This window comes from Ursus maritimus, unplaced genomic scaffold (genome assembly GCF_017311325.1).
Source record: "Ursus maritimus isolate PB19 unplaced genomic scaffold, ASM1731132v1 scaffold_10, whole genome shotgun sequence".
Taxonomy (NCBI): domain Eukaryota; kingdom Metazoa; phylum Chordata; class Mammalia; order Carnivora; family Ursidae; genus Ursus; species Ursus maritimus.
Window position 1 is genome coordinate 22,634,149 of NW_024423344.1, and position 19,455 is coordinate 22,653,603.

Consider the following 19,455-nt stretch of genomic DNA (forward strand, 5'->3'; position numbering starts at 1 on the left):
TTTCAAATAGTATGCCAACTGCAACAGAATTTTACAGGAAAACTTTTAAAGAAAGTTTAGATTTTTATAAATTGGTATTTTTCCTTATTTTAGTTTTTTTTTTTAAAGATTGTATTTGAGAGAGAGAGAGAGAAAGCACCTGCACAAGCAGGGGGAGTGGCAGAGGGAGAGGAAGAAGCAGACTCCCCACTGAGCAGAGAGCTAGACACGGGGCTCAAACCCAGGACCCTGGGATCATGACCTGAGCCGAAGGCACATGCTTAACTGACTGAGCCACCCAGGTGCCTCACCCTTATTTTAGTTTTGTAAAAGTCACAGCATGAAGAAAATAACAACTGTAGAATAGGGGCCAATAAAAATGAAACCAGTATCTTACCTATTTCTCTCTCTCCATATCCACACATTCTAGAAACCTGTTTGGTTGGCTAGATTAATTTACCAAGTGCTCATACAAAAATGCAAAACAGTCCTTTTTTATCTTCTAAGGATAAGTGAACATGTTTACTATCAAGGATAACCACTTTTGAAGCTGTCATTACAAAGGAACAAATTCTGTTTAACTACTTCTACTTTCTGTGTATGTTTCACATCCACAATCTGATTTTACACTGAGTAATATGCATAGTATTATTTATAGCAGTTAGTATAAGAATGATTTTAGCAATATGTTACTTTTAGACTAAGTGCAGACTTGTTTGTACCTTTCTTTACGGTTTATTTTGCACTTGATTATACAAGTTACTTGTTCATTACGACATATAACAAGGCATATGTTGTCACATAATATATACATTATGGCACATATGGTCATATATATGTATATAATATGGCATGCATGGTCATCCTTCTGTAATTTATGAATATACTATTGCAAACACTTATTTCACAGTGATCAATACATGAAGAGAACAGTAAAAAACCCTGAAAACAATAGCCACATGGCTCTTGTCTATATCATTTTTCCCCTCTATTATTGCTGAGGCAGTTATAAGTGGGCAGTTATAAGTGAACTGGAATTTTAAAGCAGTTCTTAGGTATATTGTGCATAAGCACCACTTAGAACTTAAAAAAAAGAATGAAAACAGTCATGGGTCCTGTTCTTAGACATTCAGGTTCATTAGGTCTGCAGGCCACTCAGAGGGGCACTGTTTTTGGGAATCTAAGTTCAGAAGTTTAAGAAGAAAAAAAAAAGTTGTACAGAATCCAACAAGCCACTGTCCCAGTACGCATTCTCTGACACTGCTAACAGTACTGATTTTTGATGGGGCTCAAACTCTCCCTTACCCAATCCTTGTACTTGTAGAAGCTTGTCTCATTATTAACACCAGAGGAAGACTCTGCTCTGGTTGGCTTAAATCCTAAACAGTCACTGATTCAGGGATGGCTTTACAATCTAAGTGCTTTCTCTTCCCTGAATGTGAATGAGGGAGAGAAAGTTCCTCATGGCTAAGGGCAATCACTGAAGACTATTGAGAAAAATCAAGCCCCTGATGACTTCACTGAGTTTCTGAATCAAGCAGTCCTGAAGCCTGCTTACCTTCAAGCTTCTCCCTAAGAGGACTCACACTTAATTGTGCTAGTATGAATTGGTTTTTATGGTGCTTGCAATATAATGAGCTGTGACACAGAAGTGCCTTAGGTACAGACTCCCAGATGGGGTTGACCTGCTTTGAAAATGGCTTTACTGTCCCCCAATATTTTTACTTCACCCTGTTACACTACTTGAAATGCCATTTTGGTAAAAAAGCACGCTTTTTAAAATGTATACATTCCTGAGGGAATTACAGAACCAGTAGACAATTACCTTTGGTATGAATTTTCCCATGCAAATAGTATTTCTCCTAATGCAAGTAAGGTCAGCTATACTTTGTATATGGGAGTTATTATGATGTGTCAGGGAGGAAAGAGTGGGAGGGAGAGTGTGATTTTAGAGAATGTGGGCAATTTCAGGCGAGGTGCTACAAAAACGGGCACGGGGCAGCGAGAAGGCAGCAAAAAATTTTCTCAAAGCTGATCAGAAAGAGACAAAGGGAAGAATACAAAGAAATCAATTTGTTTCTATTTTTCCCTTCTATGTCCCTCTCATTTTGGCCCAGGGTCATGAGTAAGAAATCAAGCTGTTTCTATTTTTCCCTTCTATGTCCCTCTCATTTTGGCACAGAGTCATGAGTACTTGTTGCTGCCAGGGGAATATGTTTCCAGATCCCTAATCCCAGCAACATTATAGGTTAAGCAGGTTTTTATAGGCTAGTTTGGAAACTCAACCAGCAACTCATAGGTAATAATCCCTTCTTAAAAACAGCCATTCCTACTGCTATGGAATACAAACCAACAAGACCTGGCTTACTTAACTGTACACTCCATTCTTGAGTCTTACTCATGTCACACTTCAGAGTTCACAGCTCCTTCGAAGCTCACCAGTGCCACCATGTACCCCTCCTCCTGCCCTCACTTAAATGGCACTCCTTTTAGAAAACATTCCAAGGTCCAGCTGGAATAAATCATTCTTTTTTATAAAGTAGGCTTTATCTTTATTATGACCTTTTGTTTGGCTATATAAAATGTCATGATTATAAAATTTCTGCTTGCTTGTTAAATTCTAAACAAACTTTTTGAAATCAGAACAGTAACCTATTAATAGTGTAGCCCCCCCCATAATTTTTTATACATGGTATTTAATACATGTGTGGTGAGTATTAAATAAATTTTAAGTAAAATATTAAATTCCATGAATGAAACCGAACTCTTAAAAAAACAATCTTCAAACTTTTGAAGTACAACTTGCCAATAAATTGTAAAATTTTATAAACATTTAAGAGATTTAGATGAGCAAATATACTATGAGGTTCTAAGGAAATCAGTATTGTAAGTTTTACGACATGCTTACAATCTTAAGTGAAAGTGATGATAGGGTTAATTTTAGCTTGTAAGTTAAATTAGAATTAGCATTGCTGTTTCATGTAGTGATATGTTTATTAAAATTCATATACTACTCAAATGTGGGGTCCCTATTTCCTTTAAACATGTAACGCAATTACATTTTCAAAATATTAATTCTGCTTCCTCCTTGGAAGGAAACCTGCTTATCTGTAAATTATATTTAAATCTGATTATCATGTCAATTTGCAGATGGCTTAATAAAGAAAAACAATCACATGCCAAATTTAATCTAACTCCTTGGGTCCTTTTGTAATTTCACTTAAGAAATAACACTTATATACTTAACAAAACTTGAAAGAAAAAATTAGATCTATATTGAAAAATATTCTACTATTAATAGCTATAACAGCATGAGACTGAAATAAAACAGATGAATGACTGATTTCCTAGTGGGAAAAGAAAATATAAGATACTCAAATGAGAATAACCCAGCTTAAAAGTGCTCAAAATCAAGAAGGTTGACAGAAAAAAGGGAGAATGAGATGAAATGCTTATAGAAAGTAGGCTTTGAGTTGCATTAAAATGACTTCTTTATAAAAGATACAGTGAACACTGGTAGCTCCCGACTTCATCTCACTGCTATTCACCCTCTACCAGAAAGCCATCTTTGAAATTTTTCAGCCAGGTAGGTGATACTTCTGCTAGGTTTCCATAATGACTATTATCATATTTATAACACTACATTATAATTATGATCATTACTATTATTGTGAAAGCCTCCTTAATGTTCTCTGCTTCTACCCGTGTCCCATTCTAGCCAAAATGACTTTGTGTCTGATCCTGTGACTACTCTGGTCAAAATCCTCTACCGGTTTCTCATTTTACATGGAGTAAAAAAGTCACAGCGTGGCCTATAATGCCTTAACATGACCTTCATACCACTCATAGATCCTCTTTACAATTAACTACTTGACTTCATCTACTGTTTTTCCCATTGCTCACACAACCCCACACTGGCCTCCTTGTTCATTAAATTTAACAAGCATGCTCCTACCTCAGGGCCTTTGCACCCACTGCTTCCTTTTCTTAGAACACTGTTCTCCCCATACTCACCTCCTTTGGATCTCTGTTTGTCACCTGACTGCCCTGTATGAAACAGCACCACTGTCTAGCTGTCTCTCTTCCCAAGACTGCATATTCCCTTTACCCAGTTTTATTTATTCTCCGCTATACTTATCAGTATATGATATCGTGATGTATTTATTTGCTTTTAGTATCTTTTTCTACTGACTGTAGGTGCCATAGAGGCAAGAACTTTTTGTTCAGTGTTATATATTTTCAGTGCCTGGGACATAGTTTAATAAATGCTTGTCAAATGAATGAATAATCTGTTAAATATATAGTTCACACTTACAATATTTTGAATCCTGAGATACTGTGTAGTTACTAATCTTTGGAACACAATAAGTACTAAATAAATGTTTTTGAATTAGGAAGATAAAGATAGTCAAATCTTGCATTGCAAGTACATAAAAATGAGAAATATAAAAATAAGTATCCACAGAATTACACCTTTGCACATACCTGTTTAAATTCTGAATCTTTTCCCAACATAACTTGAAGACTGTAAATAACTGGATCGCCCTTCATTGGCTGTAAACATTCCCATGTAATTTCACAAATGTGATCATTTATTTTCTCTATTTTAGGGGCTGTGGAGAACAAATACAAATAAAATCTGCTCTACTTGATTTTTAACTTGGCACATCACACAGACACTTGTTTTAATCAAAATCAACAAACCTTTAAAACTCAGTTATATACCTGAATTTTTGAAATTTGCAGAGACATGGTTAATGGTTCACTCTTATTATCTCCAGGCCATAAAATCTACAGGTGTTACAATGGCCAGATTGACTAAAAGATCTGGCAAGGTAAGCACTGTTTTCATTGAGTTAAAAAGCCAATAGAGGGGTTATGTCAGTTCTAAAACAACATTAATTAATTCTAAGAGCATACCTAGAATATGAAATTTTGTAATTTAAGAAATCTCCCAAATTGAAAAATAAGTTGAAAAATACCCCTTGTTGCTTGATGTAAAACTACTTCACTCAATGGTGGGGTACAAAGGGTTAAAATCAGCAAAATTCATAAGGCTAAGAAACATTAAACTGGATTACAGAATAGAAAAAGGACTCAGTAAAACTCCATCAACATTATTAGAAAGATATTCAAGAACAGTCCTGCTAACCGTGGATCTGCTTAACAAATGACACATTCAAGTACATGATCCAGGACATTGTACTAGAAGTCTCTGTGATTTGTCCTCAGTATGAGGAATGTTAGTGATTTTGGCTAAATACACAAAGTGCAATCCTTGCCAGGGTCATCTTAAAATAAGAATCCCTCTAAAATTAATTCTAAAGATATTTGTATATACAAATGTGTGAATGTGTGTGTAAATTTGATTAAAAAATTCAAGTTAACTAAGAATGTATTTATGTTTTCCTTAAAAGGCAACCTGGCTTTCTCCCTGAAATCCGAATGAATGAAACAGTAACAACTCAAAACAATACAAGTTTGTGATTTTTTTCTTTAAGTAACAATAGCAGAAACAGCAAAAAACCCTATTAGAAAACCAGCATTATCTATTCAACTTAGTATTTTTATGTTAGATTATTAAAAAGATTAGTGACAAAATCCAGTACTTGTCTGAGTATCAATGTGCTAGATAAAACAGCTTTAATATTGAGTGAAACTTTCAGTAGGTGGGCTTGTCTATATAATTTTTTATAATTAAATGTTGGACACATACTGGATGATCAACTGTAATGACAGCATAGAAAGCTATTTGTGAAGATGCACTTAAAATTAATCTATTATTAAAGAAAAATAACTTAAGGATGTATAGCTTACCTTTCAAGGCAGCTGGGACAGATTTTGGAGTAGTAAAAATATATTCCTGGGAGAGAGGACCTTCCCCTGCTTCATTACAAGCTTGAATACAGAATTTATAGGATGTTGACTCATTAAGTCTTTGTACTTTGTATGTATGACATGGACCTCTGTATAAGGATACAAACCTAAAATGGAAATGACTCTTATTAAAAATAAACCTTGACAACCTTATGAAAAATATTTAAAAACTACTAAAAAAGTACAGTTGGGATATTATTTAGAAGTATAAGTTACTCTTAGAATTTAATGCCAGGAACGCTTTGTCACTCTAAGTAAGTCTTTTTATTTTTTTCATCAGATGATGAAAATCACAGGATTGGTAAATTTCCTAATTTGACATGGTTTCCTGAAAAATTATTGCTAAATTTTGTGTCCAATCACAGTAACTCTTCAGGCTTCTGGTACAGCTTTGTATCTGACTGCAATCTTTTAATGTCCACACATTTTTAAAGATACTCAGAATACCACAATTTTCATTAGAGTCTTAGGCATACAATTTGTTATATAAAAAAGAGAACCCTCAATTTCCAGGCATAATTTTAGGTGATTTGGTGATGTTTTCTAGAGATTTACATAACAGTATGAAAGAATGTATAATTTGCCATAAATTATCCACCTGAACTGTTCGATGGAAAGTTTGACATCATATTATGTCATTCATAAGTTCAATGTTCCCCGATATTTTTGATTGGCTATTATAAAGTTTTTGGAAATTGGGGAATGAGTAATGGAATGAATGCTCATATAGTTCTAATAGTCTGAAAACTGTAGTCAGGTTAAAAATGAAAAAAATAGTTAATGACCTGAAGTAACAGTACTTCCAAGAAGCAGAAATTAGATAAGCCTTACCTTTTTAATCTCCTTTTTTTTTTATTTTTTTTATTTTTTATTTTTTTTTTAAAGATTTCATTTATTTGACAGAGATAGAGACAGCCAGCGAGAGAGGGAACACAAGCAGGGGGAGTGGGAGAGGAAGAAGCAGGCCCATAGCAGAGGAGCCTGACGTGGGGCTCGATCCCACAACGCCGGGATCACACCCTGAGCCGAAGGCAAACGCTTAACCGCTGTGCCACCCAGGCGCCCCTCCTTTTTTTTTTTAAAGGATGGGGAAAAAAAGCCTTTCAACCACTATTGAAAAAGCTGAACAATGACAAAATCTGTGGTCAGGAAACAGCTGAAATAGCATTCATCAGCATTCAGAAACTATCCCACAGCAAATGTAAATAGTTGTGAAAAAAAGGAGAGAGTATAACTAAAGGTATTATTACACTGACTTATTAAATTTACATAGTAAACCTACAATATCATAAAAGGTTTTAATTTCTTTATTTTCCACAGCATACCTTACAATTCTCTATATGATAGGTAAATATTAATTAAGCTTAATGTTCTAGCCTATTAATATAATCTATATTTAATGGAATCTTTATTCTATTACATTTCAATCTGACACGAATTAGACCCATTTCTAGTAAACCATCTTGCATTACCCCAAATGTAAATGCTACAAAGGGGATGAAAATAACTTACAGAATTAATTCACCCAATGATAATAAATAATACAGATTCAAGGTAAATGGCTATACCAAAAATCTGTAGCAAGGCAAAGAACTTCCTTCTAGAGATAAGGCTTCACAAAGTGAACATAAAATTCTGCCAAGAACAAAGGCTAATATTCATAGAGGCACAGATTTCAGAAAATGATCAATATTGTTTGCTCTGCATAATGCTCTTATTGGTGATACAGTATGTTTAATTCTGTATGTTATTTTAAATGTGTAAGTATTTCTGAGAGTACTTATATGCAAGTACCATGAATATTCCATTATTGAATATTTGGCTAAGATACACAAAACAAAAAACAAAGTGGGAAAACCTTGGGAAAAACTGCTACTAGCATGCTGAATCCATGAGATAAGTTGTTTCTCATAAGCTGAATAAAAAGTAGAAAAGTAAAATTCAAATTCTTAAAATATTAGAAGAGTAACACCTCTGGAGCATATATGCATTGTTTACATAGGCTATAATGTCAATAAACAGCCTCAGATTTGCATTTGAATAATTTATACTACACATATTTTGATTTGTAATTAAAAACGATTTTGTGGGATAATATATGGCATGGATCTAATGAAAATGTAAAAGATGGCAGCAAAGACAGGAACCTGAGTAGCAAGGGGACTAGCTAATAATCAGAGACTAACCAAGATCTGACAGTGAGGAACTGAACTGTATTTACTTAGCAGGCGGGAGGGCCCTGTGACAGGGGTGTGGAGGAAAGTGAGACATAATCCCTATCCTCAAGGATCTCAGAGGCTTTAAGCCAATCAATTATCTACTGACAAAACTGCCTCTGCTGGAAACAGGGGTTGAAGAACTTTGTTGTAGCAAAGATTATGTTTCTTTATTTGCATGAAGAGACTAAATGGGTTAGAGAAAAGAGCCAAAGAACAGCCCACTTAATTTTTCTCTTGGCATCCCACTCACAAGTTATAAACAGGAAATTGTGACTGTATCTTCTGATATTTTGAAAATAGCACATTAAAAATTATTTCTTATCAGAATTCTAACCTTATTTTTGAAAACTTATTTTATTTACTTCTACTGTTTATTAAAATTTATATACTTAAGATTTAAGAAACTATATAAAGAAGCAATTAAGAACACCTACCTTCCATTCTTATCCTCCATCTGAAGGTGGTACTGAATAGAATCTGTTGACAGTGTTTTTGGGGTTCCTTCTCCCCATTTCAGCTTAAGGTTTTGGTGGCTGAAGGCAACACATTCCAGACGAGGCGGATCAGGAGGGAGGGGCTTAGTTTTTAATTTTATCATGTGGCTGAAAGGACCAGCTCCAAGGCTATTCAAGGCTTGAATTCGTATTCTAAGTGCCACATTAAGAAAAAAAAAATCTAGTTATAATTGTTCTATTTAAAGTTTCTCTCTGGTTTAAGCAAAAATTAACATAGTCTGTAGAGTGTACCTGTATGTTGTATCTGGTTGCAAATTGTCTATAATATAGCTTGTAACCTTTCCCACTGCCAAGGGCTGTTTATCTCCCAAGTCTATGCTGTAGGCAAGGATTTCCGAACCATGGTCACAAGGCTTTTCCCAGCTTATTGCAAGGCATGTAGAAGGTGAATAATGGGGATTTTCTATATCATCATCATTTATTTCTTGAAGACAAGTCACAATAGCAGGAACTGATGGTGGAGTCACACAGGCTACTACTTCACTGAAAGGGCCTGCACCCACAATACTCAGAGCCTACAAATTAACAGAGCCCATAAATAAACAAAACAGGACCATCAAAATGCTCACAGAACACAAAACTCTGGCTAGAGTAACAAGGCCCTGACCACCCTTACCTGGACTCTGCAATAATAGGTAGTTGCTGGTGAAAGTCCTTTTAATTCATAACTGAGACCAGGCCCACAGTAACACATCTGCATACTTCCTTCCACGCCTCCCCACTCCAATCGATATTCAGTGACATCAGTTCCATTACTCAAAGGGACCTTTAAATTAAGAAAAGGAAAAGGTCTTAAGTCTTGACATTGATTAAGTGGTTTTTGGGCAAAAATGTTCTTTACCTGAGCATATCAAAAACCGAACTGCTTTTGAATTTCTTTTAAAATGTTTAAGTAGAATTAAAAGTGTTCAATATTACATTTTTATTCATTAACGTCACCTGAATGTAAGACTGGTCAAAATATATAACTTTGTTTTCAATTAGGACTAAAAATATGACTGAATCACTTCAGAAAGAGAATTTTAAGGTTAATCTCCAAAGTAATTCTATTAAGTAATATAAATGTTAAATCATGTAAGGACATTTTCTTTGTTAAATTTCAAAGGAAACTGAAAATGCAATTATCATTACTGATTATTACTATGCACAATAAACACAGTGGAGATAATAAATATAAGAGAAACAGTATTATACTGATTCCTACGAATGTTTGTTCTGAACATTAATCTCACCAGCAGCTAAATATCTCAGTAATGAGACAAAGTCTTTGAAAAAAATACAAAGAACATCATGAACAAGAAACTACATACTTGTAATGCAAATATACCTCACTTAAATGCTCTGAAGAGAAAAAAAATTCACTTTTTACCACATGATTTCACTAGGACTTATTGTTTGCATAATTTAGGAGATGAAATGAAGAGCATCTCTATTCTTTTATATGAACTATTCTAATCATTTAAAGTCAATGGGAATTACGATACCTCCCAATTTACTTGTGCGCAAGTTGCAGATCTGCATGTAACTTGAGGAGGCTTGCATTGATCTGGTGGTCCAGGGGCTGTAGTAATATCACATTTTTCTGAAAATGGTCCAAACTAGAAAAACAAATATAGCCAGTGTTTTCATTTTTTACCCACTGATTGCACAGCTCTCCATAAATATTCACACATAAATAAGTGCATTATCCCTCTCCTTCAAGACTAACTGGTCGTAATATAACTCTAAAAGCAGTCACAGAAAGTAAAAAGATTTAATGATCATGGAAGTCACTGTGGGGTGTTTTTAAGTTTTAATATTTACTGTGTTTCCCTCTCTTGCTCCTTTTTCCTTCATGAACTGTTTCTGTAAGAAGGGCAGGGTATTAGGGAATTAGGTGTGTGGAATAAGTCAGAAGAAATTATATGAGTGGAGGCAAGGATGCCAATTAAAGATATGGGAGATGGTAGGCATAAATTCTATTTAGAATTTTTTTTTTTAAAGATTTTATTTATTTGACAGAGAGCGAGTGATTTAGCATAGCAGGGGGAATAGCAGAGGGAGAGGAAGAAGCAAGTTCTCCGCTGAGCAGGGAGCCCAATGTGGGGCCTGGGATCATGACCTGAGCCGAAGGCAGATGCTTAACCAACTGAGTCACCCAGGGGCCTCAAAATTTAGAATAGTTTTAAAAAGAGTCTAAAATGTATATTCTCTGGAAATGCAGAAAGCAAATATTTATTTAAGATGATTTTGACAAGATGATTTTGACAAACTATCAGAATCCTGAAATACAGATTAAGAACACTAGTATTAAAGATGCTATCCCAGAGTTTTGCAACCTTGTGAGGCTCACAAGAGGATGACTTCAGACAGGAAACAATGACTTATGTTAGAACTGCCAACAAAGTACTGACATAAATTTTATAAATAAGTTTACAGATACAGATACTGAACTCAATTGGAGAATGGGACTAAAAATAGTACAGTTCACTAAAACATGAAATAATGGGAGATGAGAGACTTGTCACTTTAGTTTTGTGAAACTGCAATTACAGAATACGGAAACAGAATGTTACTCAATTGAGGCAAGAAACTACTGCTTTGTCCTTAGAGAACCTGCTTTAATGCAGAGATGAGGTATGTCCTGGTTGAGTGGAAAGGGCTTTGGCTCTGGAGTCTGACAACCCTGAGTCTGTGGCTTATCTCTGTCACTTCTTATTTGTGTGACTGTGGGCAAGATATTTAGCGTTTCTGAGCCCTAGCCTTCTCAGCTGTAAAATGGAGATATCACCTATTTTGTCCATTTTATGGAGATGTACAGATACATAGATAATACTTTTTAAAAAGTCTCATAAAATCAGAAATGCTTAAAATAATGAGTTTTTTTTCCTTAGGTAAAAAATGGATTACAATTAGTAGCCAACTGAAAGTAAATGCTGCATGTAACCAATCTCAAAAAACTTAATTACTCTAAGTATTTCATCTTATGGTCTTATTTCTACTCTTAAACTTACTAAGTAAAACCTACTAGCACCACCTGAAAGGCAAACTTCAGCCCAGCTGAAGTCCAAAGTGTCACAAATTATATAAGTGGGGTTTGAAAATATTGAGATTCTAGAGCAATTAAGTTATCGTATACATTGACCTCTTATTTATTGATATAGACTTATTAAAAACTGTAAAATCTGGGGGCACCTGGGTGGCTCAGATGGTTAAACGGCCGACTCTTGATTTCAGCTCAGGTCATGATCTCAGAGTCCTGGGATGGAGCTCCGTGCTCAGCATGCTCTCCTTGTCCTTCTCCCTCGGCCCTCCCCTGCTCGCTCTCTCTCCCTCTGCCCCTTCCCCTGCGTTTTCTCTCTCTAAAATAAATAAATCTTAAAAAATGCAAAACACCAAAACAAAAAACAACTGTAAACTGTAAACTCTGGAATCACATGTTGAAAGCAAAATGGCTAACTAATGGGTGCATTATATATGTTATATGAAATACCACTGTGATTATAATTCAATCAGCAGTCTTCCTACCCCCATTTTGTTAGCTGCGTGTAGTCTGAAGCTGTAAGTCTTTCCAGGAAGAAGGTTGCTCACTGTACATTCTACTTCAGAACCTTGGTAAACTTCTCTCGGTTCATCTTTTTCTACAGGAGACATTTCCACACCATAGCAGAAAATGGGTGATCCACCATCGACCAGAGGGGGTCCTAAAGGTGGAAAGATTTATGTAGTTTAACAAAAGGAATATATTTAGTACTCATTTAATTAAAATTTATTACCAAAATGGAAATTACCCCATCGTAACTGTATTTCTTTTGCTTTGGGTCTACCCTGTAATCTGGGAGGGAGGCATGGGCCAGGAGGCACAGCTGGAGTCTGCACAAGTAAAGATTCAGATACCTGCCAAAACAAAAGCAATAACAAAACGAAAATGTCCCAACCAAATAATCAGATTGCTTTTGTTAAAGGCCAATAACATGAACACAAAGACTGCACTAGTAATTTAAAATTCTACTTGACTTTCAACTGAAAAGAAGTTAAAGTTCTAAATAAAATAAAAACCCAATTAAATCATTAAAACTCTAATTTTATAGACAAAAACACACACTATGTGACTATTATATACAAAGAAAGTTACCAGAAAAAAAACCAAAAAACTCTTCCTTTTTGTCTTTCATAATTAAACAACAACAACAACAACAACAACAAAACAACCTTCAATACATCCTAATGGACATTACTTTTGATCCTGTCCAAATGGATCCACAAATCTCTTCTAAGGAAGGATGCTTTAACATTCTGTAAACACTGTTTGCCATGTTTTCAGGAGATTTAGACTATACTTCGGTTACTTTACTGTATATTGTATTTTTAACCTAAATACTAATATGTATATATAATCTTTCCTTTTTCCTTTCCTCCTAAAAATAATTCAAAAATCAGGTAACCTTTTCCAAGTATTTGGTATGTCCAGGTATTTGGTATTATTTTAGTTTATTTAAAAAAATACATTAAGTTTTCTTTTAAAAGACTTCTCTTAAAAATACTGACACACAGTGCCATATTCCTTATCTGCACTGTATTAATTAATTACTATTCTTCCCAAGTATAAATAAAATATTTGATCATCACCTTATTCAGAAAGGTATCCTATATAGAATGTTATAATGCTGAATTAGAAAATTAGAGGCTTTTTTGGGGGGCGGTGGATTTGTTTTACCAGGAAGATTTTATTAGAGAAAATGAAGCAATTGGATCCCAAGTCTGTGGGCAGGACTTGCACTCAGTTTTTTAATACTCATATTTTCAGTACAATACTTATAAATTCATTTTTTAAAAAGCTACCTTCAAAAAAAAGAAGGTAACATTATTACATTAAGTTCTATTTGAAAATAACAGTTCTTAATGCTCCACGAACCTATCCTTGGTTAAATTCATTAACAAAACAAAACAAAACAAAACAAAACAAAAAACCCACTCCTATTAAAAAACATACCTCTCCAGAACATTACAAATATCTCATATATAATCAATAGCACACTGAGTGCATTTTGGTTAGTGGGTCTCTAATAATAACTACCAACTTTTCTGCAATTTATTAGAATCTGTGTTTAAACAGTAAATGATATTTTATGGTTTGTCCTGATACACATAATTTATGAAGCAATCAATCAGTCTACAATTATTTCTATTTCTGTTAGGTATGGGTATTGAACATCATCCTAAAATTTATAAATTTTTCTGCAACATTTTTGTATATTTGCTTTTCTAAAGCTAAACACCAACCAGACCAGAAATTCTGGTCAATATAAAATTAATCATCTGGGTTACAGAAATTACTTTGGATACATTTCAGATTTTGAGGTGGCATCTGGTGATCCCATCTTATTTGACCCAAACTTGAAAAAAAATCTACATGTAAGTATTACCGCACTCTGTCCTCCATCGCTGATGCAGTAAACTCGTAAACGATAGAAACAACCTGGATTCAGTCGATCACAAAGATGTTCTCTAGTGGCTCCACTGTATATCATATCCCATTTGTTTCCTGTAAGGTGAAGAATTATGTTCAATCAGCTACAAGGTAATGTTTAACGTTCTGGTATCACGGACATGGCAGGTATCCTAGCTTCGCTAAGTAAGTGTTTACGTAATTTGTCAGAAATAATTTAAGCTTGCTTCGAGCTTCCTGGAGATGATCTGATTTTCTTTATGTTACAGTTTCCTAGACAAATCTGTAGGCTTTGTTGAAATGAAGTATCTCTGTAACTCTGTACAAACTTTGGCTTACGTTCATAATTTGCTTTTAATTAAGCATTTTAAATGTGTTTACTGGTCTAGTAATAACATTATAACACACAAAGAGTAGAAAGGAACCAATACCATAGGAAGTTTAGCCTTAATTAAAAGACATTCTTATTATTTTGCAGGAAACAGTTCATTGCATAGAAATAAAGACTGTTAAATGTGCGATTCAAAAATAAAGTTCATGAGGTGCAGAGAATATTACTAAAACTAGTATAATGTAAGTTAAATTTTACAAGATAATTTTTCTCTGATGTGTCTGGTTAAAAATCTAACTGAATAAACCTTCAGAAGACTTTAGATATACTGGAACTGAGCAATGCAAACAAATGAGAAAGGAAATAAAATGTAAATTTAATTATATAGGTGTACAGCAGTCTTACATTTGATTCACTGTATTTCTAGAGACTGTAACTTAAAGTGGATCATAAGAGGCAAAATACTAACTGCTATAAACAAAGGAAAAAAAATGAAAAGTGAAAGAAAAGAGATCGTATAAAATGTAAAGTCATGGAAGAGCAGAGGCAGATTGGTATAAATCTATTAATTTCTTTTTTTAAAAGATTTTATTTATTTGTCAGAGAGAGGGTTCACAAGCAGGGGGAGCGGCAGGCAGAGGGAGAGGGAGAAGCAGGCTCCCTGCTGAGCAAGGAGCCCAATGCAGGACTCGATCCCAGGACCCGGGAATCATGACCTGAGCTAAAGGCAGATGCTTACCTGACCGAGCCACCCAGGCATCCCTAAATCTATTAATTTTTAATAGTTATTCTTACCATTAGAACCTTCTGCCATCTCCACTACATATTTATTAATGGTTGCACCTCCATTGTCTTTTGGTGGGTCTATCCAAAGAAGTAAAAGTGGTATTAGGCAAAGTACATACAATTAAACTATGACAGAGATCCTAATAAACAGAATACCAAACCTAAGATTGTTAAAAAAATAAAGAGAATCACCTGCAATGCTTTTTTAATTAATATGAGCATTTGATTACTGATTTTGCATTAAGTAGTGTATAAACAGATGTTCAGTAAATGTGTTTTATTATTTTTTTTCAAGTTTTATTTATGTAAGCAATCTCCGCACCCAATGTGGGGCTTGAATTCACGACCCTGAGAAATCAAGAGTTGCATGCTCTTCTGACTGAGCCAGCCAGGCACCCCAACAAATGTTTAAGTGAATAAGTGATTTTCATTTCTCATGAAAGCTAGGACGACCTAGGTGACTTTAGCTATAATTTCAGTAATCATTCATTTCATGCAGTGCTATATCTCTGCTCAGAGTTTTTATCCCAAGTTCTTCCTATATCAAATATGAACTCTGTATTTGTGTGAGTCCAAAGTTTTCCACAAAAAAGATCCTCAAACAATGAATGATTCTCACATTTCCTATTGAACTTGCTTGAGCTAACAAATTTACCTAACTATCCTAAGAATTATCTTAATATTCAAATCATTTAAATTAAATACAAAAATAATGATGTACAAATATGCATTTCTTACCCCAAGTTATTTTAAAACTGTGTGAATGTATCTTTCCTTTAACTGAAGGCTTCACAGGTACTCCTGGTTTATCAGGGCACGTAGTAAATTCTACTATTTCACTTGGATTACTTTTACCTTCTGAATTGTAAGCAATAACCTGTGACATAAAATAACCAAAGACATAAAAAATTAATATTTGACACCTAAATGACAAAGACTTAATGAACAAAATGATGAGAGATAAATAAGCTCAAATGATAAAGTTTTCAGACTGTGATGGTTTGTTTATGTGAGATTGCTTGTCTTCAACAGGGACTTAGCATATATGGAGAATATTTAGGTATAATCCCCTTTTAGAGTCAGTTCTGGGAATACAAGTTTAAGTCTAACATTTTGGCACTAACCAAGAGTCATCACAGGAATAAGCTATAATCTGATAATACTTGATAGGCTTTGGGCTTGATTTACCTATTCTTTTACTATTCTTTGGGTTTTAAAAAGATGTCCACAAATTCTTTGAATTTCCTTTATTTAGATAAAGGCTAATTCCTCTTCCCTTTGAATTGTTCTTAATAACTTGCTTCCAATACAATGTAACAGAAATGAGAGTGTGTAGCTTCCCTACAGAGAAACCCATCTGGTAAGGAACTGAAGCTTCTGACCAATAGTCCGAGAGGAACTGAAGGCTAACAACCACTTGAGTGAACCTGGGAGCAAATCCTCCAGTCCCAGTCAAGCCTTCAGATGACTGTAGCCCTAGCTGGCATCTTGACTGCAACCTCATATAAACCCTGTATGAGAACTACCCAGGTAAGCTGGTCCTGAATTTCTGACCCACAGACCTGTGAGAAAATAAATGCTTGTTTTTTCAAGCTATTAAGTTGCACAGCAATAAACATAATTCATATCTAGGTATTTTTATATATGACTTTAGAAATTCATATATATATTTTTACCTTATCTCTTATACTGAACTTAAAGCTCCTGAAGTCAAATGTCCAATTTAATATGATTTTCTCTTTTCTAAACCTGCTTCATCTTTGCTCTCTTCCTCATCGGTGAAAAGTACCACCATCTACCTAGTTGCTCAAGTAAAAAACCTAAGAAACACCCTTGATTCTTCCTTCTCTAAACCTACAACTTAAATCTATTACCAAATCCTGTCAACTCTACCTCCACTTTTCTGTTTTCTGCTACTACTACCACCTTAGTCAAGGCTTCTTTTACTCTATCTTTTCTGAATGACTACAATATACTACTAACTAGTTTCCTAGCTTCAATTCCTTCTCTCAACCCTATTTTCTACACAACTGCCAAAGGGACTTTTTTACTTCTTAGCATAGAACCTTCCAACAGCTTCTCATTTTACTCAAAATAAAATCTAAATTCCCTATGGCCTACAATACCCTATGTGATTTCACCCCTGACTACCTCCACTTGACGGTCTTTTGCATTAGCAGTTATTTCCCATCTGAAATGTTCTTTCTGCTCTTGACATGCTAACTCCTTCTCGTTATTCAGATTTAAATGTCATTTCCAAAAACACTTCCTTGACTACCCAGTCATCTATCACCTCACCCTAATTTGATTAATCCACATAGCACTTATCACCATCTGCTATTTCCTTGTTTATTGTCTAGTCCCAACTAGAATATTGTTTTGATTACTGCTGTATTCTTAGTATTTAGAACAGTGCTTTATTATAGAATAGATGCTCAAAAAATATTGGATGAATGGATGACTCACAGATAAGATCCATTATGATATGACATGATAATATAGACAAGGATCTAAATAAATCTACCCCCAAACAACTCATGTAGTCCATGAGAACTCAGTAAAATTCAGTTTGATTGTTCAGTTTTTTTTTCAATTGTTCAGTTTTGTTCAGCCTTCCTCAGTCCTCCCATGCACTACAATGGATTTTATTTGCAGCTTTACAAACAGACTACAAAGAGGGTCAAAACACTTCTCAATGTGGTACACAGTGTTTACTTAAACCTAAAATTAGAAGAAACTATTAAAGAACAGACTCCCTAAAAACCAGAAAGATCTACTAATTATATTTTTAAGACTATATATTTTGGCACTGCCTCCTTTAGCTTTAGTTACCCATAAAGGTATTAAAGGTTATAAAGCCATATGGTTATCTCCCCACCCTCAAATTTTACAAATAATCAAAAACATTCATTCAGTCACCGCAGAGGGAGCACTGTGCTAGGAACTCCAGGTGTGGTGCACTCTTATCTTCAACAAGTTTAGAATCTTTATGCAGAAGACAGGCAAGATGTGTATCAAAAGATTTAGGTAACAGAAGAAAGATTACTAAGGCATAAAATGGTCCACAAAGGTTTTTGAAAAGGGGAATAGAAGTGATATGGGGTCTTCATGGGCAAGAGCAGTAAAAGGGCAAGCTTGGGTAAGAGAGAGAACAGAAAGCCCTGGTTATAGAGCAGAAGTGAAGAGTAAATAGTGAGCTCTCCTCAGGGAAGAATAAGTAATCAATCTGGTGAGACAGCCAGTTTAAGGAGTAAAAGGCAGTGCATTTTAAAAATGAAATGAGTCAGAATATAAAAAAATCTTATGTGAAACTAAGGAAATTGTTTTTTTTTTTAGAGGGAAAGCTGTATTTCAGAAAGATTAATCTAGGTATAAAATAGAACTCAGAAGGTAATTAGATGGTAAGAGAATAGCCTGATAACAGCACAGAAGAGATTTAGTATTCTTTAGAACAAAAATGACAACTGATAGAAGGCAACGAGATGATGTATCCAAGGGAGAAAAGGGACATAAGAACTTAGGACTAAACTTGGGCACACTTAGAATAGGGCAAAGGAGAAAGGAAGACATCGTGACACTGGACAAGATGAGGAGGAGGAAGGGAACATGTTTATGTACTGTCACTGATGCTGACATGTAAGTGTATAAGTGAATTTCAAAAATGGAAGATCGGAGAAGTTGATGGATCCAGATACTAATTGACTGATTTCTCTCCACCTGTAAAAAGACCACAAAAATAAGTAACAAGCTGCAGTGAAAGTATTTAATGGTTCTCAGCTCAAGGTACTCAGAACTTGATCTTTAGAAGCCTTGATGCTTGAAAAACTATTTTTCAGGAACTTTAGGAAATAAGACATCAGTGTCCTAGTGGCCCAGAGTCATAGGGAATGGCTGCTACTAGCCTCTGAAGCCTTCAATAATAGTAAGAAATATAATTAATAATAATTATTATCATTTTAAATTTGGACAATAGGTCTTAACCCAGCTTCCAACGAACCATTTGATGGAATCAGCACTGTATGCTTGTTAACCATTCTGAATTTTAAATGATTTTAAGAATTCTGGCTGCTTTCTTATGCTTTAAATTTTTATTTTCATTTTTCTTTTATCCTTTAAATTTTTTCATTGTTCCAATTTTGTTTTAGTATTTTGAGTGTCCTAGGATTGTCTGTAGTGTAGAAACTAGAACTCTGGCATTTGGTGAAGCTGATCATATTAGAATTTTATGTTAATCATATCCTTATTGTTTGTTCTTTACAAACAGTAATATACTATCTAGTCATTGCTTTCTGGATTACAATATTTTGCTGCTTTTGCTTA

At 34.6% G+C, this 19,455-nt stretch overlaps 1 protein-coding gene across 2 annotated transcripts in view; it reads right to left on the reverse strand.

Annotated features, from left to right (window-relative positions):
* Positions 1 to 19,455, reverse strand: part of FNDC3A (fibronectin type III domain containing 3A) — a 158,558-nt gene that overhangs the window by 5,083 nt on the left and 134,020 nt on the right. For both annotated transcript variants that reach the window (XM_040622764.1, XM_008706865.2), the window contains 11 exons: positions 15,874 to 16,012; positions 15,145 to 15,213; positions 13,996 to 14,114; positions 12,361 to 12,466; positions 12,098 to 12,273; positions 10,075 to 10,188; positions 9,207 to 9,356; positions 8,822 to 9,105; positions 8,510 to 8,722; positions 5,797 to 5,963; positions 4,465 to 4,592 (listed from right to left, as the gene is read on the reverse strand). In XM_040622764.1, coding sequence (XP_040478698.1) covers positions 4,465 to 4,592; positions 5,797 to 5,963; positions 8,510 to 8,722; positions 8,822 to 9,105; positions 9,207 to 9,356; positions 10,075 to 10,188; positions 12,098 to 12,273; positions 12,361 to 12,466; positions 13,996 to 14,114; positions 15,145 to 15,213; positions 15,874 to 16,012 — 1,665 coding nt within the window. The remainder of the gene's footprint in view (positions 1 to 4,464; positions 4,593 to 5,796; positions 5,964 to 8,509; positions 8,723 to 8,821; positions 9,106 to 9,206; positions 9,357 to 10,074; positions 10,189 to 12,097; positions 12,274 to 12,360; positions 12,467 to 13,995; positions 14,115 to 15,144; positions 15,214 to 15,873; positions 16,013 to 19,455) is intronic.